The sequence below is a fragment of the Macrotis lagotis genome, chromosome X (genome assembly GCF_037893015.1).
Source record: "Macrotis lagotis isolate mMagLag1 chromosome X, bilby.v1.9.chrom.fasta, whole genome shotgun sequence".
NCBI classification, from domain to species: domain Eukaryota; kingdom Metazoa; phylum Chordata; class Mammalia; order Peramelemorphia; family Peramelidae; genus Macrotis; species Macrotis lagotis.
This window is the reverse complement of record NC_133666.1, coordinates 122,631,017-122,655,982: the sequence shown is the minus strand read 5'-3', so window position 1 is coordinate 122,655,982 and position 24,966 is coordinate 122,631,017. Positions and strand designations below refer to the sequence as shown.

Genomic DNA, 24,966 nt, shown 5'->3' with positions numbered 1-24,966 from the left:
TGTTATTTAGTAGGTATATTAATATATTATCAATTATTAAGATTAATAGATTGTATATTTATCTATAATAAGATTACTATATATATATAAAGATTATTAGATTAATCTAATTTTGACATTGTGTTCAATAAGATATGGATGGTGATGTGGATTCCATGGGATCTGACAAAGAACAGGGATTGCTCTTGATCTAAGTGATGCCTCCTCCCAATACTCCCCTTCCCCTCATACTTACCATAGCAGAGTCTGCGCATAGATTAGTTCCAAAACATTCCTGGCAATGTCAAACTCAGGCACACCAAGGCTTTTGATTAATTTGGTCCCAACAATGCTGTAAAATGACAAAGTGAAGAATCCGCAAGAGACCAGAAACTCCAAGAAGAAAAAAAAGATATCTAGCTCTCCACCTCAACTAATTCAGAATAAAGATGAAAAGTCTTGTGCAAATTGGTTAAATATAAATTATGGAGTATGTGGAAGATAAATAATTTTGCTGTTTTCTCATGTTAGGAGCAACAGAGTGAAGAGTATTGGATTTAAAAGTCAAGAAGACTTGGGTTTCAAATCCTGCCTCAGATACTTATTAATTCTATGATATCGGCACCTAGGTGGTGTAGTGGCTAAGAAGACAAATCCTGCCTTAGACACATCCTCTGTGTCTTTTAAGGAAAAGACTTTCTAAATTCTTAAGGCAAAGTGCTAACTCAAAAAGTTTATTTTCTTAAATTGGCTAAATATTTTTCTTATTTACTTGGTAAATCTTTCCTTCCCTCCAGACTTTAAGTCCAAACCAAAATACCTTTCCCATAAATTCATAATTAATGGTATCAAGTTCAATAGAATTTTCCTACATTAGGCATCTTAAAATTTGTCACCAGGACCCCCAAAAATCAGGGGTTAAAATTTGGCAAGAATCTGTACCTATGAAGCTAGATAGATCTCTTTCTTTTTTAATGAAGGTCTGAGGGTCCTGGAGAAGGGCAAAGAACTATTTAAAAAACAAAACAAAACATTTCTTTCATAGTAACTCTGTATTATGTACAGTATAATTTCCAAATAATGAACATTTAATAAAAATTATCAACAGAGACATTTCATCTGACCTTCTTATACATAATAGATCAATATGTAACCCAGAGATGAGTTAAGTTTAAAACTAGGTAAAGAAACTTATAATATTTCATATATATGAATATAAAGAGTTAGACCTTCCTATCTTATCCAATCAAAAGAACTCAAAATTAACATCCTTTGAAAATGGACTAATTTTTGGCCCTATTATAAAGTTGGCACCACTATATTACATTTGTGGAATCATTTCAAAATCATTTCCTTATCTATGCTAAACCTATGAGGTAGGCAGGAGACGCATTATTATTTCCCATCAAATCTAGAACTAAAATCAGGATATACTGACTACAAGCTCAGTGCTGCTTCTTTCCCCCACAGTTCTACATTCTAGACTGGGATATTATTCTTCTTTATCATAAGCAGATGGACAAGTTTCACAATCCCTTTCAGATACAAAATGAATCCAGCATCTGACCTCCTAAAATTGGTTTGGCCAGAGGTAGCAAACACTTGTGGCAGCACTCCTGAGTTGGGCCTAACCAGATTAAAATGTAAATGGAAAAATATTTAACAAAATAAATAGAAAGCTATAGAACATAGATAATGTTAATAGGTAGTTTTCTAAGTTACAAGGCAGTCTACAGGAATCATTATGTTAACATCTTCCATTTCTATTTGAGTTTGATATCCCTAGTCTAGTAGTATCAAGATTAAGCACATCTCCCTTCCTTGACCTTCTTCTAGCTGTTGCAATATGTCTAGAAAGGGAGATAGTTCTTAAACTAGAAACTCCAAACTATTTGATAAATGGAGGCAGAGCATTGATTGTGGTTTCCAATCCTATCAATGATGCTTACAAATTGTTTGACCTTGGGTAAGTCAATTTACCTCCTGGGACCCCAGTTTCTCCATTAATAAAATGAAATGGTTAGACTATAAACCTTCTGTAGTTGCTGCCAGTCCTAGAGCTATGATCTTCTCTATGTTATGACTGATTGAAATTAGAATAAAAATTTAATAGCCAAGTTCTCTTGGGGAAAATAACATACATATACTTTTAAAGTTGATTTGCATTATCAACACTTTCTAAAGTATAGATGAGCAACAAAACAATAAATCAAGCTCTGATTTGTTAGTAACTGCTGATTTCTGAGGTATAAATGTTCTTACTGAAAATTTAACAATTGGATCTGAAAGTCGGTTAGAGCTGGTCCCATCATACCCATGATTTAAACTAATTTCCTGTGATGATATATTTATGGCACTAGGGTTATAAAATAGATTAATTTGGAACAAATAAGCAAATATGTTTAACAAGGGAGGGGGGAAAAAGCAAAAGGGAAATGTAAAGATTTCAAACTGTATGCTTGTAGGGAAGACATGTAGGGAAACATTTACTTCCTGATTCATTTCTGTGCAAAGGGTTTCCATTTCCATCCCCCATTTTCCAAAAAGATACATAGATTTACCTTCTTAAAAACTCCCCCAAAAGGGAGTCAAACAAAGTAAACAAAAAATTCATCATAAGGAGTCGGTAAATATCCTGGCCAACAACAGTTTCCCAGCACTAAAAAACAAAACAAAACAAAGAAAGTCAATGAGTTCAGTAATGTTCTTCTAAATTGCCCTTTTCTGACACATGGAAATCACAAAGTCCAATATTCACAACCTCAGAGTATATAAATCTTCAGGAAAATTGAGGAGAAAACAAGGTTTGTCTTTAGTGACCCTCCATTCTCTTCCATTCTTTCCCTTTTCTAATAATTCATGTACCATCCCTTCTTAACCCAGGCCTGCCCTCAGCAGCATCCTATGCTCTAAAATTATCTCTGTTCTCTTCTTTCCCTAATCGTACATACCTTACCAGTTTCAGCCTTGTCAATCCCATTTAGGCTTTGCTTTCCACAATTAAATGGAGCTATGGTGTGCAGATAAAAGCTCCCAGAGATACATTTCTTACATAAAACATTTATCACATCAACTCAGAATAAGGTGAGAATTTCAGGGGGGGTCTTTCCAGGGTGCTTCCATCTATCCCGCCTGCCATCTATAGTTATCCTTAAGGCATTCCAGGAAACGAAGGTTTCTCTTCTTTTGGGACGATATGACAACAAATACAATTTATATACTTAGAAAAGTACTGTCCTTTTTGCAAATTACCTTGATAGGTCATGCACTTATTCTAGTGTTCAAAATACATGAGGAACAAGGTACCTCCTAAGAAACTATCATGAAAATCTGTGGCATGTTCTTTTCAACAGTCTTCAATTCTGGCAAATCTGTGTCTTTTGGGGTTGGAGTAACTTTTTTTAAAACAACCAAAAGCTCTGGGGGCAGCTAGATGGTGCAGTGGATAGAGCACTGGCCCTGAAGTCAGAAGTACCTGGGTTCAAATCTGGTCTCAGACACTTACTACCTAGCTGTGTGGCCTTGGGCAAGCCATTTAATCCCATTGCCTTGCAAAAAAAAAAAAACCTTAAAAAATTATTTTTAAAAAATCTCTTCCTTTCTCATATTAACAATAAGGTCCACAACCGAACACTTATCTGGCTAAGACCATTGACTACTTGGCCTTTGGAATTTCTCCACTTTAATTTTCTCTAAACTTTTTCAAGGTTTTCTGGTTCATTACCTAAACTTCAGGGACACTACCTGTCCTAGTTTTAACTCTCCCATGTGTTTCCTTACTTGAGGGAGACCTCCATTAGCTATATGCCCCTTTCACCTTCCAGAGGTGACCTGGGGAGGGAGACCCTCCAGTACCTAACTCACTGAGTACTTCCTGAAGGAATGAATTCTGTATCATGCTTTTTGTGCAAAACAGAACATTTGAAGTTGGGTTGCTCTAATTGTTGGGGACCCAATAAATAGCAAAATGTTAGTTAATGTTACTGACCTAAATCATAATCACCTGCACTGAGACAAATGAAACAGTATGCATCAAATAAAGGCTTTGTATACACTCATACACACACACACACACACACACACACACACACACACACACACACACACACGAAATAAGCATCCATCTATCCATCCATTTATCTTTCTGTCTGTCTGTCTATCTAATATCTAGCCATATCTCTGTGTGTGTGTGTGTGTGTGTGTGTGTGTGTGTGTGTGTGTGTGTGTGTGTCTACTTTGAAGGGGACAGCTCTCAGTTGGTATAGAAGTCTCGATGTATTAAACAAGATTCTACAATTCATTTATAATCATCTCATATTTTGAGATGAGGAGGAAAATTGAGAGAGAAGGCACTTGATAAACACAATTACACAGTTCAGTACAGGAAGTTCCAAAATGACCTGGGGTAGATTATCTACTTTGTAAAATTATACAGGTCCCCAAGCTCACGTTCTTCCAACAAGATGGGTCAAAAAGTCTGGTTTAATACCTCCTCAGAAGAGAAATGAAAGATTAAATTCCAACCTATTGTGAACAGCTCTAAGGTAAGTGTGGAAAGAATACTGATCAATTAGTTAAGTGACAAAAATTAATTTAGAGGATTATGAGTAAATTATCTGTGCTTTTTTTTGCTTAAATTAGGGTAATTATTAAAAATTGGTGGCAATCCAATGAGAAAAGTCTAAACAAAAATATTTTTGAATTAACTTGGAATGAAGATTAGAGGAAAGAAGAGAAAAGAATTCCTTTTTCATTGGGGTGATCATCTTATCAGGGTTATAGGTTTTGATAACTCATCATTTTTCTAGAGCTGTGCTAACCACCTGTCATATTCTGAATTATCTCTTCTGTTCCCTAATAAAATTGTATTTGCTTCTAGAACCTCACTGTCAAAACACAACATATTCTCTCTCTCTCTCTCTCTCTCTCTCTCTCTCTCTCTCTCTCTCTCTCTCTCTCTCTCTCTCTCTCTCTCCCCCCCAACTTTCCTTGTTTACTTTTCAGCTAAAATCCTACCTCCTACAAGAAGTTTTTCTCTATGCTTCTTTTATGCCTTCATTTCCTCTTAGATGATCTCCAATGTAATCTCTAAATAACTTGCTTCTATATAGTTCTTTGCTTATTGTCTTCATCAATAGACTGTGAGCTTTTTTGAAAGCAAGGACTCTTTCTTCCTTTTTTTTTTTTTTTTTTGCAAGGCAATGGGATTAAGTGGCTTACCCAATGGCTTACCCACACAGCTAGGTAATTATTAAGTGCCTGAGACCGAATTTGGACCCAGGTACTCCTGACTCCAAGGCCAGTGCTTTATCCACTACACCACCTAGCCACCCCAAGGACTCTTTCTTTATTTTTGTTTTTAGTCTCATCACTTAGCACAATGCCTTCTCACATAGTAGGTGCTAAATATTGTTTATTTATGTAACTACTGGGATGCTCATTTCCTGCCTAGCCATCAAAGGTTTAAGTAAGCAAGACACAAAATCAGCCAACAGTTTAGAACCTCACCTCTTGACCAGACACTGCCACAGAGTTGAGCCAATAGTAACAAAGAATTCCAATGATGGATATTTTCAGAAATATATTCCTAAAGGCCGAAAGAGAAAGCAATCATGTTACTCCTTTTGAAACAAGTTCATTCACCTTTTTCTACACCTGTTAAAGGTGATTCAATGCTCTAAATGGCTCATGGATCTCACTGAGGTATTCCTTCTAAAGTTCACATACTTCTTTGCACATAGTATGGGCTTAATCAGTGTTAGTTGACTATTAGCCTAAAACATATAGTATTATCAACAAATGATAAATTTTTACTGTATAAGGTGACTTGCACAATCAGTCATAATAATTCTTTTGTATTTTCTAGCTTAATTGTTTTTATGTTTTGGTTTTGTTTTGGTTTTGGGGTTTTTGCAAGGCAATTGGATTAGGCGACTTGCTCAAGATCACACAGCTAGGTAATTGTTAATTGTCTGAAGCTGCATTTGATCTCGGATCCTCCTGACTTCAGGGCTGTTGCTCTATACATTGTACCATCCTAGCTGCCCCTTTAACTGTTTTTTAGAAGCATATTTTACTTTGGGTTTGTTTGTGTGTTGATATTTGTGTTATGTTAAAAAAAAAACCCTTACCAACAAAAATTTGTCAAAACTTGGAAAAAGAGAGTTCTGAGAACTTTGAAAAAAAAAGGCATTTTTCCAAGTTATTTTTGACCGAAGGAAGCCATTGAATTTTGGTCAACAGCTAACAGAAGTAGAGTATTAAAGTAAACTGAAGGAGCTAAACTCTTCCATCATATCCATGATTTCACCTCAATACCTAGGATTCTTTTTTTTTAAATTTTTATTTATGTAAGGCAATGGGATTAAGTGATATGCCCAAGGTTACACAGCTAGGCAATTATTAAGTGTCTGAGACAGGATTTGAACTCAGGTCCTCCTGACTCCAGGGTTGGTGCTCTATCAACTGTGTCACCTAGTTGCCCTATCCCAAGATTCTAACAGAACAATGGCCATTGTACTGTACCAATGGCCTAAACCAGTGATGTTAGGAAGCCAAATACTGAAATACTGGGCAGTTCCTAGTTCCTCTACCCTTGGAGAGATAAAAGGGACAAATAACCTGGGTCTTATAGGCAACCAAAAAGGGCTACACAATGTGAAAACCACTGCAAAGAATGAAAGCCAGCATGCACACCAAACATAGATCCCACCTCTAAGTGGGCAGTGACCTAGCAATTCAATCTCTCAGGGTCTTGGTCAATATTCTAAGACTATATAAGTTGCTGAGCAGATTGGTCTTTATGGATAGTAGGAATTCTTTATTAAGAATTTATTACATCATAAAAATCACAGGACCACTAAAAAATGATGGAACAATTATGAAACTTCAATAGGAAGAAAGGAGAACAATATTGGGACTTCTCAATTCCCACCTTGGTTGTTCAGTCATGTCTCTCTCCATGACCTCATTTGGGGTTTCCTTGGCAGAGATACTAGAGTGGTTTGCAATTTTCTTTTCCAGCTCCAGCTAAGTGACTTGCCTAGGGTCACAAGACTCAGGAAAATGAGTCTTTTTATTCCAGGCTAAAAGCACTCTTGTCTACTGTACCATTTATCTGCCTCTGATCATCAGTTCCTTAAAGGATGATCTACATGGGACCCATTCTGTTTAACCTACAGCTAAATTATAACGATAGCTCATCAGGATCTCTCATTGCCCCCACTCTTACAACACCCCCCCCCCCAGCAAACTCTTCATTTTCTTTCCTTTAGGGAAGTGCTTTACAAATAGTATCTCATTTGATCCTTGCAACTCTGAGAGGTAGGTGCTATTATGATCACCATTTTATAGTTAAGAAAGCTGAGACAGACTGAGGTTAAGTGATTTATTTGTCCAGTTTAGCTAAATATCTGGATTTGAATTCAGGTGTCCCTGACTCCAGGCCCATCACTTTATCCAATTCATATTTAGCTGTCTCATTTAGAAATTTAGAAATTTAAGTGAGGTGGTTAGGTACTGAACTTAAGAAGTCTTTTTTACATTAAAGGTTGGGTAAATATCTTTATAGCCTAAGGAATCTAGAGACCTACTCTAGAAAAGTGGGGTGGGAATGGGGTTCATGATTGTTTACCCAGGTCCTTTTCTCCACCCTTCAAGATAAGCAAGATCATAGTGGATGACAGACTTGAGATCATTCCATGGCCTTCCCTCTGTCTCACCCTCTATCCCATCCTACTCTACCCTCAAGGTAAGCAGCAAGACTGGAAGTTGTGACTTACCTGGTAATGATAACTAAAACCTGATGTCGAGGAATTTCAAACTTTTCCACCAACCCAAAGGAAGAGTAAAATAGTGGTACGAATAGATTGATGCAACACACCACGAAAGGTAGCAATAGAGTGGCTGCCTGGTTTCTGTGTTCTGACAGAAACTGTGGTCAGAGAAGAAAATCAAAAAATTGATCACTATTCAGTGGTTCACTTGGTTGAGTCTTACCATATCAAAGCAAGAAGGAAAAGCAGCCCAGTCAAATCTATACTATACCCTCCAACTCCCTACTACTCCAGTCATTGATCTGGAGTAAGAAAGTCCCCCAAAAGCTAAATTCTAGGAAATTCTGGCATTTACACAACTTAATTTGTCTTGCTTCTTTTGCTCCTCACAACAACCTCATTAGATAAGAACTCTGATTATCCTCAATTTCACAAAAGAGGAAACTGAGAAAAGTCATTAGACTCATCTACTTCTCACACCAGTCTTAAGGAAAAGAGAAAAGGAATCAGCAGGAGGAAATCAAAAACTGGGAAAGTTACCCCCAGATGCTGGAGGGTCTTGGTGAGTATCACCACTATGAGAGGGCTGCCAGGATCTCCCATCTAAGGGGACATAGCCTAGATTCTCATCTATGATAATACCTGAAGCAATGATTAATGATTCATATCAAAAGAATGGTTGTTATTGTTTGTCCTTCATGTCAAAAAGGAACAATGACATCAGGGGTGATGTCTTGATTTGCATGCAAATTGGATCTACTTGAGGTAGAGTTGCAAAATTCTTTAGCCTCACTCTCTCTTCCTGAGTCATTCAACCCAGTACTGACAAAAGTCAGTACTACTGGTGGGGATGCAGTGGGTGACCCTGGAGTCTTCAGTGTCTGATTAGCAATAAGCAATTCATAACACCATCATAGCCATTGTAACAAATAATTCTCATCCATCTACTCTGCCAGGGACATTCTTCACCTATTTGGGGTAGACACCTCCCCAACTCACAGACAAGCCTCTTGATTACCCTCAACCTGGTTTAGCCTGTCTATCAAGATGGTTTACTGGGGTGTGTGGCTGTTGTGCATGCTATAGCTTCTTGGAACCACAGTTGAAAATTGGTTGACAGGTGGAGATTAAAGATGACTGAGGAGCCCTGTAACAGGCTCAGCAAGCCCTCACACAAAAGAGCTAGTCCTCCTGAGCAACCCATAACTGCCTAAATATAGTGGTTGGAGAATCAGCTCCAAAACCAGAAAAATATGAGTTCAAGTCCCACTTCTGAAGCAAATTGGCTATGTGACCTTAGGCAAGTCACTTAACTTAGAAGGAACTATAGAATTCATCAAGTTCTGTCTCCTCAAACGAACAGAACCAGGAGAACAGTGTACAAAGCAATAGCAACAGTATACAATAATCAACTGAGTATTCTCAGCAGTGCAATGATAATAAGACAATTCCAAAGGACTCATGTTGAAAAATGCTATTTGACTCTAGAGAAAAAAAACTGATGGAGTATGGATGCAGATTGAAACATACTTTAAAATTTTCCTTTATTATTCTTTTTTTGGACTGTATTTTCTTTTGTAACATGGCTAATATGGAAATGTTTTGCATGACTACACATGTGCAATGTATATTTAATTATTTGTCTTCTCAAGGGTAGGAAAGAATTTGAAACTCAAAATAAAGAAAAAATAAATGTTATAAAACTTTTGTTTACATGATATTGAAAAAATAAATTAAGTTTTAGAAGTTACATCTCATTTATAGATAAGGAAACTGAGCTACAGAGATATTAAATAACTTATTCAAGATGACAAAGCTAATAGGTATCTGAAGCAGAATTTGAAACCAGGTCTTCCTGACTTCCCAGGGGCAACTAAGGTAATTCTAGGGATAGAGGACTGGGCTTGGAATCAGGAACATGTGAGTTCAGGTCTAGCCTTAGACACTTACTGACCTTGGGCAAATTATTTAAGATTTGTTTGTCTTAGTGCACTGGAGATGGAAATGGCAAATTATTCCGGTATCTTTGCCAAGTACACCCTATGGACAGTATTTGGTGTGTTATTGTCCATGGGGTCATGAAGAATAGGGTCACTGAAGGGCTTCTATTCAACAAACCAGTGTTTTTAATTTTCCCTTAATGGTTGAACTCTTCAGTTTAAATGAAACTTCTTGTCAACACCTTTCTTGGTAAAATCCTCTAAAATTAACATTTTAATGACTATTAACAAACAACATAAGAGTCATTTAAAAAATAACTTGGGGCACCATTTGAGAGACACTATACTAAAGTAACTGAGAAATCATACAGTAATAGAGGAGAATAGGAGATGAGACTGCCTAACATAGCTAGTTAGCAGCAAAACAGAGATTAGAAGTCATCTCCTGATTTAAATTTCAATTAAATCCACATTCACAAGCACATTCCTGGTACAAAGCAACTATGTTCATTCATGCTGTCTATTCCTTTTCAAGAAAACATTTTATACATGAGCTCAAATATAGAGGTTGCAAAGTGGTTCAGTGGATAGAGTCTTGGTTCAGGAGTCAGGACGACCTGACTTCAAATCTCACCTCAGACACTTACTTTCTATGAGACACTGGGCAAGTCACTTAATTTGCCTGCCTCAGTTTCCATAGTTGTAAAATGGGTATCATCTTAGCATCTTTCCTGGAGTTGTTGTGAGAATTGAGATAATATTTATAATAATTATTGTTTGTTTCCTTCCCTTCCCTCCTTTTCAAACATTCCTGTGGTCAGAGTCAATGACAGGATTGACAAACTTCTCTCCTTTCCTGACACCCTCTCCCTTTCCAGACACTATTACAAAATATGTTTTCTTTCAGCCCCATGGGCTTTCCTGTCAACACCTCCCTGCAATTTCAGTGCTGTACAGTGAGTGATCCTGCTTCAGACCTTGCCTCTTAAACAACTTCTAGATATTGCCTGAATGAATTCATTGTTAAAAATGACCTCTGTCATTGCTGACTGATAGGCGGCTATATTTCAAACATCATTGGAGTGTCACTATAAACATTTTCAGAAAACTGTAGGTTTTTAATGAATTCATTGTTAAAATGGCCTCTGTCATGGCTGACTGATAGATGGCTGATGTACATAGGGGAATAGAGATACTGTGGAAGTCTTTTGAGTTTTGAGAATTTGGAAATAAATTATTTCTGGTATTATTTGAGTAGAGGGCTCTTGTGTTGTAGAATATATAGAATATTTCTATATAGAAGTTCCTTAAGGGCAGAGACAGTTTCAGTTTTTTGCACTTGTGTTATCATCAACTAGCACTATGTCTGGAATATGTGCTTTAATAAATGCTTATTAATTGATGGTGAGTGGGTTAATAACCCATCTGAACTCATTCATCAATGATTAAAGAAATCCCACTTCCCTTCCAATGATTTTTCTTGTCATTATTCAAATTTTTTTCTTTATCTCCCAATGTCCACTCTTATACTCATTCTTCACAATGCACCCTGAAAATATTTCCCTCTAAAACTAAACATCCCTTCTTTCAAAGTGATTTCTTGAATACTTGCTCTGTAGATAGCAAATTTGCTTTCATTTTAAATCTCTTCCCTTCTTTTTAATCTTCTGCCTCTCACCTGAAGTCTTTCTGATGACACAGCTTCCCTGATCACCCTTTGCAGTAATGGCTTACAATTTCATTTGTTCTTGTACTCACTGGTCAAGGTAGAGGAGCTGAAATGTCTTGCTCCCAACTGTCACTTCCATGCTCTTCCTCTATCCTCTATCACCCAGTAACCACTTCTCCTTTGAGGTTTACATAATCCATATCTACTACCCAATTAAAATCCTAGTAAACATTACCTACTGACCTTCTAGATACTCCCTTTTTTTCCTCCAATGAATTCAGTGCCACACTCAGTGTTTCTTACCTCCTCAACTCCTGCTGTCATACTTGGAGACTTCAATATACAATGTGATGATCCCTCAAACCCTTAAACTGTCAGTTCTTCAATTTGTTAACACCTCCATGCCACCTCAACTATACAAATGGTCCTATCCTCAACTATCGAGATCTTGCCATCTCCCTCAGATGCACCATATCCATATTTATGAACTCTGAAATTCTCTTCTTTGATCACAGTCTATTATAATTCCATCTCTCCCTCTGCCTTTTAATGTAATTTGATATTAATCCTGCTCTTTTTCTTCACCATGACCTTTAGTTCCCTTAAGTCCTTAGTTCTTTTCCAGGCTATCACCACTACACTGGCTACACTCTCCTTCCTTTCCTCATCTTAGTAAGCCAGTTTTAGCATATACTATCCTCTTCTCTCAAATCCCTCATCCTCTTATCCTATCAAGATCTTTCAAATTTCAGTTCTTGATTACTCCTATTATGCTACCTTTCCTCTTCTTGTGCTGCTGATTGGAGCCAGAGAAAACCCCAAAATCATTATGATTGGCTCCACTGCAAATTTATGTTACCTAATCTTGACTTGATCTTCACTGACAAGACAATCCTTTTATACCTCCCTAAATGATTACCCACTCTTTCAGGTGCTCTTTCAAACTTTTTAAAATCTCCTCAAATCACCCCTAGCTTCCCTTCCCCCTCAACTCTCAATTGATAACCTTTACTCATATTTCTTTTTTATTTTTATTTTTCCAACTACATGTCATGAAAGTTCTTTCAACATTCATCCACCTGCATATTTATAAGTTACACATTTTCCACCTCCCTCCTTTCCACTACCCTGCCCTCAGTGCCTTGTCTCATATTTCACTGAAAAAATTGAAACTGTTCATTATGAACTCCTTCTCTAATCTTCATCCCATATCATTCAGATGCCTTCTACCACTATCTCCTCATTCAATTCTGTCTTACATTATAAGGTAGCATTTCTCCTCAATTTTTTCACATGTATATGTAATCACATTCTACCCCAATTTTCCCATTTCCCCCCTCTGTCACCCTCAATCTTTCATTTATCTTCAATCTGTCATTACCTATTATCTACAAACATACCCCTGACTCAAAAACACTGGATCTATCCACAAAGAGCTGTAATCTCATATATCCTATCTGCAATAGGTAGCTCCTATCATCACTCTATGTTCAATAGATATCTCCATTTTTATCCTCTTGCTCTCTTCAGGATGGCAAATTTATTGTTCAACTTAATCTCTCCAAAGTTACCACTGATGTTTAAATTGCCAAATCTAATGGTCTTTTCTCAATTCTCCTTCTTGACTTCTCTACAGCCTTTGCCACCCTCAATCATCCTTTTCAAGATATTCTCTTCTTTTTAGGTTTTCATGACACTACTACTCTCCTGACTCTCTTTGACCTATTTGACCACTTCTTCTAGTCTCCTTTAGTGGATCTTCATCAGTCATACCCACTAATGTTGAGTCTCCTTCAGGGTTCTGTTCTAGGCTTTCTTCTCTGTCTATACTATTTCACCTGGTCATCTCATCAGCTCATGGTTTCAATTATCATTTTTATGCTGATAATTCTCAAATCTGCTTATCCAACCCTAACCTCTCTGCTGACCTCGAGTCTTACATCTCCAATTGTGTACTAGATTTCTCAAAGTACGTGTTCTGGAAATATCTTAGATTTGAAAGGTCCAGAACTGAACTCAATATCTTTCCCATCAAAACCTTCCCTCTTCTTATCTTCTCTATTACTGTTGAGCAATAGAGAAGTAATTATTCTTAGTAAATCACTTCTAAAGTAATTCTTTTAGTCTCCTAAATTTACAACCTAGGTGTAACTCTCAATTCCTTACTATCTTTCATTCCCCATATCCAACCTTTTGCCAAGACCTGTCAATTATATGCCCCCTTCTCTTCTCTGACACGGCCACCTTGCTAGTGCAAGACCACATCACCTCTTGCCTATCCTAGGGCAATAGTGTGCTAGTGGGATTGCCTGCCTCAAGTCTTTCCTCATTCCAGTTCACATTTTCCTCAACTGCCAAAGTGATCTTCCTAAAATACTGGAATGACTATCACCACCCTACTTCAATATTTCACTATTACTTCCAAGAATCAACTATAAAACTCTCCATTCGGTGTTTAAAGCCTTCCATAGCATGGTTACCTCATACCTTTTTGGTCTTCTTGGATTTTATTGGGGGGGGAGGGGTAATAAGGTAAAACAAGACACTGCTATCTCTCAGTTCTGGGCATTTTTCACTGACTGACCCCCATGCCTGGAATGCTCTCTTTCCTCATCTCCACCTCCTGACTTCTTTGACTTCCTACAAATCTCAGCTAAAATCTCACCTTCTACAGGAACTTTTCCCAAATCCCCAAGTACCTTCACTGTATTGATTATCAAGAAGGAAATGGGAATTTTATGAAACATTTTTCTCCATAATCACAGGCCCTGAAATGAATGTAACTCCCCAAAAGGGGATTTATAAGATTTCTCTTCTTCAGAGGAATAAGAATGGGTTTTTTATTATTATTAATAATAGCATCCTTTGTATTTTTCAATGCTTTATACTCAGCACATGTGTTCACATCCCCTAAAGATCACAGGGCATTTTTAAATGACTCTCTGCTGTAACCTCCTATATATCAGATTCCCTTGAGAGCAGGGATTGACTAATTAATTAATTTGTATCCCCAATACTTAGTGGAGTGAATGGTATATAGGAAACACTTAATAAATAGTTTTTCCATTCATCTTTTGTATTCTCTCACTCTCTTTGTTTGATCTATGGGAGTCTTGCAACAGCTCATAGGGCAGGTACTTATTTATTAATCCAAATTAACTGGTGTTCTTGAGACTGAATCTGCCTATCTCATCTAGGCTGGAAGTGCAGTAGTCATTCATTGACCCACCCTATTGCTGTTCCAAATGGGAACTTGACCCTTCCTTAGGTAGCCAGGTACTCTTCTCCCCTCCACTCTAAAGGACTCAGCATAAAGGTATTGGGGGCTAGTGTGGACTCCTGAGTTCATGCAATCCATTCTCAAGTTTACCTGGGGCAGGGATTACAGGTGTGTGCCACATGCCTCGCCTCATTATCTCTATTTTACAAGCCAAGAAACTGAAACAGAAAGAAATCAAGAAACTTGCTAATGCTCAGCTAGCTAATGACAGAGTCAGAATTAAAACTCCAATGTCCTCATCCCTAGCTTGGTACTCCTTCTTCCCTGTATCTAATGTTGTCTTTTCCCCCTTCTCAGAAGTTACCTTCATGTTATTAAAAGCTAGGCAATAAACAGCTGCACAGCAGGCAATAGCCACCCCTGTGGAAACTATCCAGGCTGCCAGGTGGACGCCAAGATGAGATAACCTCTGTTTGAGAGGTACAATCACCTTCTCATGCCGGATTTCTGACAGATTTTCCTGCAATCAAAAGAAATTCAGGTGGGTCTATCATGTTAGCAACAAATAGCCTCCCCAAGAGACAAGTCATTCCCATATCCAGAAGACAAGAGGAAACAGTTTTCCAGGAACCAAATAAGCTAAGGAGAGTAAAAGAATCAGATATTGTGCTCAGAGAATAAAGAAAGATTGGAAAGGAAATTATTAAATTATATAGCCAGACAGAAAGGGAGAAGAAAAAATGATTACTTAAGAATAATTTTTTAAAAATTTAAAATGGCATTAAGAAAAATCAGTGTGTCCCTTGCAATTCTCCACTATTTTTTAAAATTCCTCAATATTGCTCTACATAATCTGGCAAAAAAATTCCTACACAGCCATGTTCAGAAATGAATGTGAAAATAAATGAAAAGAATATTTGGGATAGCTATGGTGGTATAAGAACAAAAAAAGATCAATAAAAAACTTATTTTAAAAATGAAAATCATTTCTGAAATGAAGTACTTGAAGGTACTGTACTAAATATTGGGAATGCAAACAGAAAAAACAAATCATGCTTCCTGAAACAGAAAGATGAGATATTCAAGAGGCAGAACAAGACAAGCATTTTTGGACACAGGAATTTGTTTGACTTGACTATGCATATTTGTTTCAAATTTTTCCCTTTATTTTCTTTTTTTCATTGACTTGGGGAAATGGGAGGAAGAGAAAATAAATGCTTGTGAACTGAAAAATTTAGAAGGGATTATAAGATAAAGTAAGGGAGTTTGCATCAGATGATCTGTAATGTTCTTTTCAATTTTGGAATCTAAAAAGGGGTTTAAGGATGGGGTGAAAGCACAACCACATGTTCCCAAACTTCTTTTTTCTTTAAAAAAATTTTCTCTTTACTTTACAAAAAAGAAATGAAATAGAAACTTCCATATACAAAGTAGAGCAGAAAAAAAGAGGTCCAAACAAGAAACAATAGGTCCATATTTATATATAGCTTGCTTTTCTTTTAATCTATATGGGTTTTTTTAATTAAAAAAGAAAGATCAGTTTCTGCTCTCAAAAGGAATAGACACTCTAACTAGGAGATAATAACTCATAAAAGAAAGTTCAGCCACAGGATCAATGAAAAACCTAGAAGTCCTAAGAATCCAGCCAGAGGGCAGTGACTAAGAAGATGACTAGATTAAAGAGTTCTTATATTAATTGGTCAGATTAAAGTGCTGAGGTGTGGAGGGAAGAGAGGCAGGCACATGCTGTGTCTTTAGAGGACTCTGTCATTCAGTGTCAGAAAAGAAAAGAGGTCTGATGGTCTTCCATCTCACCAGACTGTGGTGAGACTTCCATCTCATATAGAAGATATGAGTGGTCAAATAACCTATATAGGTTCTAAGGAGGTCAAAGCCTGTGGTAGAGAAAAAAGGAAGGTAAATTGGAAAGAAAAGCCCCATTTGTGGCAGGAGTAAAGGACGAAGAAAATGAATGCTTTTCAACATAGATGAAGAAAATCAACATAAAATATAAACTGATTTCCACAAAATAAGAAATCATAGCAATATATGTGCATATGAAAATAGCAACATAATCTAAAAAAGAGATTAGAAAAAACTAGAGAAACAATTATATTAGTCATATAAATATTAAATTCTCTTCCTTTTGGATTATTATACATTTTTTTGTTGTTGGTGGTGTTGTTTTAGATTTTTCAAGGCAATGGGGTTAAGAGGCTTGCCCAAGGCCACATGGCCTTGTGTCTAAGGCCAGATTTGAACCCAGGTACTCCTGACTCCAGGGCTGGTGCTCTATCCACTGCACCACCTAGCCACCCCATACATTGTTTAAAGATTATAATCCCATGCATTCTTTTTATTCCTTGTGCTGTTTGAACATTTTTGTTAATGGTTATTAAGCTTAGATAATTTCTTTTTTAAAGAAATTCAAGTATTTCTTGGTGAATTCATTTTATTTTCATGCCAATCACTTCCCAATCCATCTAAACCTTTTCTATTATAATCTAAAATCATCTATGGGATATCCTAGGCTAATATTTCCAGATATTAGCCCTAAATATAACCTTTTTTCCTATCTCCAAAATCCTATACAGAGTTGTAAATTTCATCCATCTAAGTTTCACCTTAGTCTAAAATCTAAGAAGGGCAAAGTAAACAAAGTAATGCAGACCTCTTCATAGATATAATACCCTATGATAAAAGGACTGCTTGGGTAGCATGTCCAGATGTGAATGAGTAGGATTGAATGAAAGGACAGCCTTTAATAAGATCTATATAAGAATTTTGGAATATAGATCCATCCCAAATGTGGGTTCCTTTGGTCTGATCCTTTAAAGAGATGTTCTACACCTACATCCCCCAACATCTGTAATAAACAGATGAATGAAGCAGTTCTAAACGTAAATGTCTGAATCAAAAATTTCACTAACTAGAGCCAATGTGCATAATAGAATTTCATGATCTATTTTTTAAAATACTGACTCTAATGGATGAAGTATTTTTCTTTTACAATCTGATAGGCAGGCATGGATGTAATGATACCTGTTTTTTTAGGGGAAGAGCCATCTAAATCATACAATTGAGTAGTTGAGATTTGATCAGAAGATAGGCAGATATCTTAAACAATGTTGTTTTTATCTTCCTGATCACAAGAAAATTAGTTGGTAGCTGCCTAGACCTTAGCAACTATCACTCACAGGCAGTAAAGAAAATTAGAGGTGTTTTAAAATGTACTATGTGGTGCAATGGATTATTGTAATTGTTGTTTGTCCTTCTTTCTTGAAAAAGATCATGGCATCGGGAAGTGTACAAAAAATGGCTTAGCATTTTTTGGTTGTTTGTGGTCATTTTTCAGTCATATCCAACTCTCCTAGACACTAGCTGTGAGGTGAGACCTGGTCTACTTAATCTTGTTTACCTCAACTTCTCATTTATAAAATGAACTGGAGAAAGAAATGACAATCCACTACAGTTTCTTTGCCAAGAAATCCCAAATGGGGTTATGAGAGTTGAGCATACCTGAAAAATGACCACAAACAACAAGAATACTAAGCCACTTTTGTACAAGTCTATGAAAAATCAGAAGAATGGAGCATGATGGTTGTAAAAGCTGCTGACAACCATCAGTACCATAGAGACCAAGCATGAGAGGCTTAAGTCATAAGACATCATGCAGGAAAAGTTACAGATAAATGAGAGGTGGAAGGAGGGAGGATTTGCTTAGAAGGTTTTAACTATACCTTGAGTTCAGTGGTAAGGTTTCTTTGCTTCAACTTCACAGCTTTCTCTTGGGTTATGGTGAAGTCCCAGGAAAAGACAAGTTTAGCAGTCCCTCTGGAGTAGATGTGGGGGTTAATGAAGTTATTCCGGAAAGAACAGGCCATGCTATAAGAGGCACAAAAAATACATCGAATGTAATTTCTACCAAAATGCTGGAGCTTGATGCAATGGGAGAAATAAAGAACAAAAATAGAAAAAATTCATATATACATATATATATATATATATATATATATATATATAGACACACACGTGTCTGTGTGTGTGTGTGTGTGTGTGTGTGTGTGTATGTGTGTGTAAGGTGAGATGAAGGTATTTCTTTCAAATCCCTTATCTAGAAGAGAATGATAGCATTTCTTTCAGAACTCTCTCACCTTAGGGTTGCCTACTTCTCATTCACTTTTTTTTTTTGCAAGGCAATGGGGTTAAGTGGCTTGCTCAAGGCCACACAGCTAGGTAATTATTAAGTGTCTGAGACCAGATTTGAACCCAGGTACTCCTGACTCCAGGGTTGGTGCTTTATCCATTGTGCCACCTAGCTGCCCCTTTTCATTCACTTTTAAAAGATTTTCTGAAAAAACATTTTAACTGGCAGAACCCCCAGAGTAGTTGTTTACATATATAAGTGATGCCATGGAATAGATATGTACCTCTATTGGGGAAAGGAAGTGTGCCAACTATATTTGGTTCAATTCAATTTAACATAAAAAAAAGCCTATCCAGACCACTGTTCTGGAAGAGGGCCCTTGCACTGATGAATAAATCAGTACTTGCTCTCAAGGAGCTTACAGTCTAATAAGGTACATATGTAACTATAATACAAAGCAAAGGGTATTTAAGTACAAAAGGGATATAAACAAAATATCATGAGAATTTAGAGTAGGTACCTCTTATACTGTATTATCCTAACAATTTTGTCATAAAGTTTACCTTGTAAGGTAATGCCATCGTATGTGTGGGAGAAGAGGACAAAATTACCCACCCCAGATGAAGCCCAGGAATTGACTTTGGCAAGGTTTCTGAGGTAGGCAGCTTCCAGAGCCTTCTCACCTCTCTTGCTTGACTATCTCTTCCCCCAAAAAGTTATAAATTTTAACTTAGACAAGTGGACTTGGCAAGTCCCTTAGTCTCTGCATAGCTTAAGAAATTCTATAGGATTGACTCAGTAAGTCAGGCTGGTTAAAAGACAGCTCCCATACCAGGAATTCACCACACCACACAGTATGTATTATATATCTACTTTTCTAGGATTTCAAGTTGGTAGGGATGTCAGAGACCATGTAGTCCAATCCTCTCTTTATGAAAATCAGGAAACTGACAGGGGAGGTCAAAATAATTTCTACTATCATACAGATGGAAAGAAAGTATTTTGCAAACCTTTTTTTTTTTAGTTTTTACAAAGTAATGGGGTTAAGTGACTTGCCCACAGTCACACAGCAAAGTATCAAGTATCTGGGATTGGATTTGATCAGATTCTCTCAATTCCAGGACCTAGCTCTATCCTAGCTGCCCCTTGCAAGTCTTTTTAAAAGAAAAGATTCAACAGTTCAAGCTAATCTTACAGAATACACTTCTTCCTCTTTCATTCCCCCACCACCACCCTAAAGTAGGTGAAATGGTGAATAATAAGTGGTGAAACTTTACAGAGATCAAAAAATTTTTAAAAAGAGGAAAAGCACCCAAGAGCACAAACACATTGATAGCAGGTTTTTGTGGTGGCAAAGAATTGAAAACTAAGGGAATACTCATTAATTAGGGAAGGGCTCAACAAGTTGTGATATATAACTGTAGTGGAATACAATTGTGCTATAAGAAATGAAGGGGATGACTTCAGGAAAAAAAAATTGGGAAGATATATAAATTGAAGTAAAGTGAAATGAGCAAAACCAAAATAGTTTACACAGTACCATCAATTTTGCTATTATAATCAATTGTAAAAGAATTAGCTACTCTGATCAATAACAATTCCAAAGGACTCATGATGAAAGATACTAACTCTAGAGATGAGTGTGAACCAGAAATATATTTTATTTAATTTTTTTTGTGTTTCAGAGGTTTTTTTTGGCAACATGGTTACTATGAAAATATATATTGCGTATGTATAGTGGGTACTGTATTTCTTGACATTCTCTGTGGGCTGAAGGGAGGAAAAGGGAGGGAACAAGAAATAATTTTTAAAAAATCAAATGGTGAAATTTGATGGATAAATATGCAGAATAAGAAACACTTTGGAAGTGACCAATAATAAGAACTTGTTTTGTTTAACTGAACTTATATGATCCAGATTCTATATTTCTTTCCTTTTCAAAAGATGATGAAAAGTAGGATCAAAATATAATGCTTGACTGTCAAGTTTTGCCATGCAGGTTTTTTCCTTTGAAAAGATTTGTTTTAATATTTTTAAATAGGAAAAAGGATGGGAGGAATATATTAAAAAAGAATAAAATATTTTTTAAAATTTAAATATTAAAGTAAAAAGAAGATATGAAAACAGGGAAATGTTTTATTTTTTTTACTCTGAACTGACATTTTAAGTTCTAGGCTACTGAAAGTGGTTCAGAGCACACATCTTAGACATCCTATATAATAATGTGTTCTTGAATTTTTTTCCAAGTGTGAGAGGAAGCTTTGAACATAAAGATGCAGAAATGCCTTACCTATAGAGTAAGCAAAAGAAGCAGATGACCAAATACAGTCCAATCGTGAAAATATATGCCAGTTGCATGTTGTAAGAGGAGCTGATTCCTTTATGCTTAATAGTTGAATTGGTATAAAAGCCATAGTACAATACTGTTTCTCCAAAATAACCCTGAAAGAAAAGAAGAGAACCTTGAAATGAGACAGTGAACTGAGTAGTTTGGACTGGTTTCTTTTCAGTTTGGCAGGAAATTGGGCAACTGGGCTTTTTAAATGTCCACCCTCTCCTACCCTTCCACAGCTCCAAAACCTAAAGAAACTTTTGTTATTATGAAGCTTTGGCTACAAAGGAATCCAGTTGTCACTGAAAATAAAAACCTAAAGACTTGTATGATGAACAGACTTTGGGAACTTGATTTCCCCACCCCCATTCTCGCCCCCTTAAGAAAAATATTTAAATCAACTCTAATTAAGTCAAGCTAAGTTTCTATTGGACTATGACCTCTTTGAGTCCAGGAACTGTTTTTTCTCTATCTTTTTTTGTCTCCAACACAGTGTTCCCCTTTTTGTCCCCTTGCACAGTGCCTGGCAAGCAGTAAGTACTTAACTCAAATGCTTGTTGACTTGACTGGACTAAGGACTAAGTTAGAGAATAGATTAAGAAATTTTCCCCTAACACATATAAAGTGCATTGGACAACCACTTGGTTCTTATTGGTTACAAAACTATTATTCTATATCAATGATAGAAAAGATGTTTCTGTACTGGAGTAAGGAAAGTAATAAGCTCAAAGTTCAAGTTCCCTAAGTCCTTATTGCTTTATTCTCTATTATTCCAGTGCTTCTGTATTAATTTGTGCTTATGATTATATATATTTCTATTTCTTTGTAATTATCTTTAAATAGCTTTAGACATGTTTTGTGATATCTAAAGACAAAGACTACATCTTTAATTTTTCTTATATTTTGCTACTCAATCACTCACACATCATTTAATATGAGAATAGACACTTAGCAAGTCCTCAAAATGTGGACTTTTGTCAAAAACAAACTGGGTATTCAGAAGTATGCCTCAAAAGTCATTAAATTGTGAATACCATTTGACCCAAATATTCTCTTAGTAGGACTATACCCCAAAGAGATCAAAGGAAGAGAAAAAGAAATCTGTCTTTGTCTTGATGGATAGGTAGATAAGCAGGTAGATAAGATAGATGGATAGAGGGGCTGCTAGGTGGCATAATGGATAAAGCACCAGCCCTGGAGTCAGGAGTACCTGGGTTGAAATCTGGTCTCAGACACTTAGCAATCACCTAGCTGTGTGGCCTTGGGCAAGCCACTTAACCCTGTTTGCCTTGCAAAAACCTAAAAAAAAAGATGGATAGATAGAGATTTACATATTTCTATCTATATGTATATCCATATATGAAATTATTTCTAGCAGTTGAAAAAAATGGAAGTCCAGAGGGTGTGTCCCATTGGGAAATGGATAAATAAATTGCAGTATATGCAGTAATATGCAGTGTATATGAATGTAATAGAATTTTGTGTGCCCTAATAAATGATTAAAGAGACAGTTTTAGAGAAAATTGGAGAGATTTCTGATTGCCTAGTAAAATAAACATAATTAAGAGAAAAAAATATACTATAGCAACAATATAATAGAGAAAAACAACTCTGAAAAACTTTAGAAATCTTCTCAATGCAATGATAAACTAGCAATCCAGAAATCAAAAGATGAAACACGTCTTCTGTCAGAGAAGTGATAAAAAACAAAGAGATTTACATTTTGGCACATAGTCAGTCTGAAAGTTTGCTCTGCTGAACAACAAATGTCTATGATTAGGACTTTTTTCTTTTCTTTCTTTCTCTTTTTCTCTTTCCTTCTTTCTCTCCCCTTCCTTCCTTCCTTCCTTCCTTCCTTCCTTCCTTCCTTCCTTCCTTCCTTCCTTCCTTCCTTTTTTTGGTTTTGTGGTTGTTCAATTGGGGAAGGATAGTGGAAGGAATAGATAATAAATGTATGAAAAATAAATACATTTGTTTGACATAAAATTTTCTTCTTTTGCAAGGCAATGGGGTTAAGTGACTTTCCCAAGGTCACACAGCTAAGTATTTATTAAGTGTCTGAGACTGGATTTGAATTCAGGTCCTCCAGACCCCTGGGTTGGTGTTCTATTCATTTTTTTTGCAAGGTTTTGAGTCTTATATTTTTCTCTCTCCCTCCCTTCCCTCCCCCCTTAAAAAAGCAATCTATTTTAGGTTCTACATTTATAACCATGTTAAAAATAGATCCATATTGATCATTCAAACAGCAAGTGTTTCTGTTTTGCTCAGAAACCCAAAGGATCTTCCCCTTCCCAGATTGATTTTTTTTGGCTATGCAAAATAAGGTCCTTGTTTATTTTCTTTCTCACCTACCTTAATCACTGACATACCCTGAAGGTCTTCCCCCCCAACAATTTTCATCATCATCATCATTATTTTCTTTTTTCCTCCTCCTCCTCCTTCCCTCCCTCCTCTTCTCCTCCTTCTCCTTCCCTCCTCTTTTTCCTCCCCACCTTTTCTTCCCTGCTTCAGACTCTTCCATGTGCATTTCTCTGGGGAGTTGCCCAGTTGTTACACCTGGAATCACAAATGATCTGTCACATTTGTTTGAGTTTAGGCTTAGGGGATAAAAATATTTAATCCCACCAAACACAGCTTATAAATCAGAATGTTGTTTAAATACATACTGCTCCAGTAAGAAGCTCCAGACTGGTGAAGGAAAGATCATTTGGCTTCAACTCTGTGAGCTGAGGGATGATGATGAAGCTAAAGTTCACTATAAATGAAAATACATTAAACTTGAGGAGCCATGTCAGAAAACTGAAGTAGGAAAGTACACTTGTTCCAAATTTGCTACCAATGATCTTGAGGGTCCTCTGCCACACCTGCAGTGACTGGAAAAATTCTGACATGATGTTTTTAAAATGCCGGAAGTACTAGAATTAAAAAAAAAAACAAAACAAGTGATAAGATAGATAACATTTTATCTAGAAGAGAACTGGGGGTTTTGGTAGATTACAAATTCATCATGAAACAAAACTGTGATACGGTGGTCAAAATAGTGAATTTGATCCTGAATTTCATTAAGAGAGAGACACAGTAGCTATACCTGTCTGGGCATAATCTTAATACCTTTTGCATCAAGAAGACCAGAATTCAGGTGCTGTTAATTTGACTTTGTATTTGACTTTGGACAAATCTCTTCTCTAAGCCTCAATTTCTTCATCTACAAGAAAAATTTGTTATCTTTCTCTTTTTTTTTTTTAGGTTTTTTTTGGCAAGGCAGTGGAGTTAAGTGGCTTGCCCAAGGCCACACAACTAGGTAATTATTAAGTGTCTTAGGCTGGATTTGAACTCAGGTTCTCCTGACTCCAGGGCTGGTGCTCTATCCACTGTGCCACATAGCCACCCTGAAAGATTTGTTCTTGATGATTTCTTTTTTAAAAAAAATTTGAAACATCTATCATTTTTTACTCTTAAAGGTCTTAAACATGTTTTATAAATGTTATGTCATTTTATCCTCATAATAATCCTGGAAAATAGATGATTTTTTAAAATTATTACATAAATATTTATTTTTTTTCCAATTATATACAGCAGTAGTTTCTACCAATCTTTTTTTGGCAAGGTTTTGAATTTTACAGTTTTTCTTCCTCCTTCCATTCCTTCCCCCCCCAGCAGAATGCAATATGATATAGGCTTTACATGTGCATCCATGATAAGCATACATCTAAACTGGATATGTTGTGAGAGAAGAATCAGATCCAAAAAAAGAAAGAAAACAGAGATAACAAGATGACACAATACATAGGCAACTTTTAAAAACTGAAGATAATATGCTTTGGTCTCTTCTCTGGATACAGATGGTATTCTCCATCACAGATCCTCTAAAATTGTCCCTGATTACTGCACTGTTGGAATGAAC

The 24,966-nt window shown here is 36.4% G+C and overlaps 1 protein-coding gene across 3 annotated transcripts in view; it reads right to left on the bottom strand.

Moving 5' to 3' along the window:
* The window catches only part of TMC5 (transmembrane channel like 5), a 73,953-nt gene that overhangs the window by 31,476 nt on the left and 17,511 nt on the right, over positions 1–24,966 (bottom strand). For all 3 annotated transcript variants that reach the window (XM_074200249.1, XM_074200250.1, XM_074200251.1), the window contains 8 exons: positions 23,729–23,977; positions 21,021–21,172; positions 18,324–18,468; positions 14,948–15,103; positions 7,761–7,912; positions 5,488–5,566; positions 2,541–2,638; positions 236–331 (listed from right to left, as the gene is read on the bottom strand). In XM_074200249.1, the coding sequence (XP_074056350.1) occupies positions 236–331; positions 2,541–2,638; positions 5,488–5,566; positions 7,761–7,912; positions 14,948–15,103; positions 18,324–18,468; positions 21,021–21,172; positions 23,729–23,977 (1,127 nt within the window). The remainder of the gene's footprint in view (positions 1–235; positions 332–2,540; positions 2,639–5,487; positions 5,567–7,760; positions 7,913–14,947; positions 15,104–18,323; positions 18,469–21,020; positions 21,173–23,728; positions 23,978–24,966) is intronic.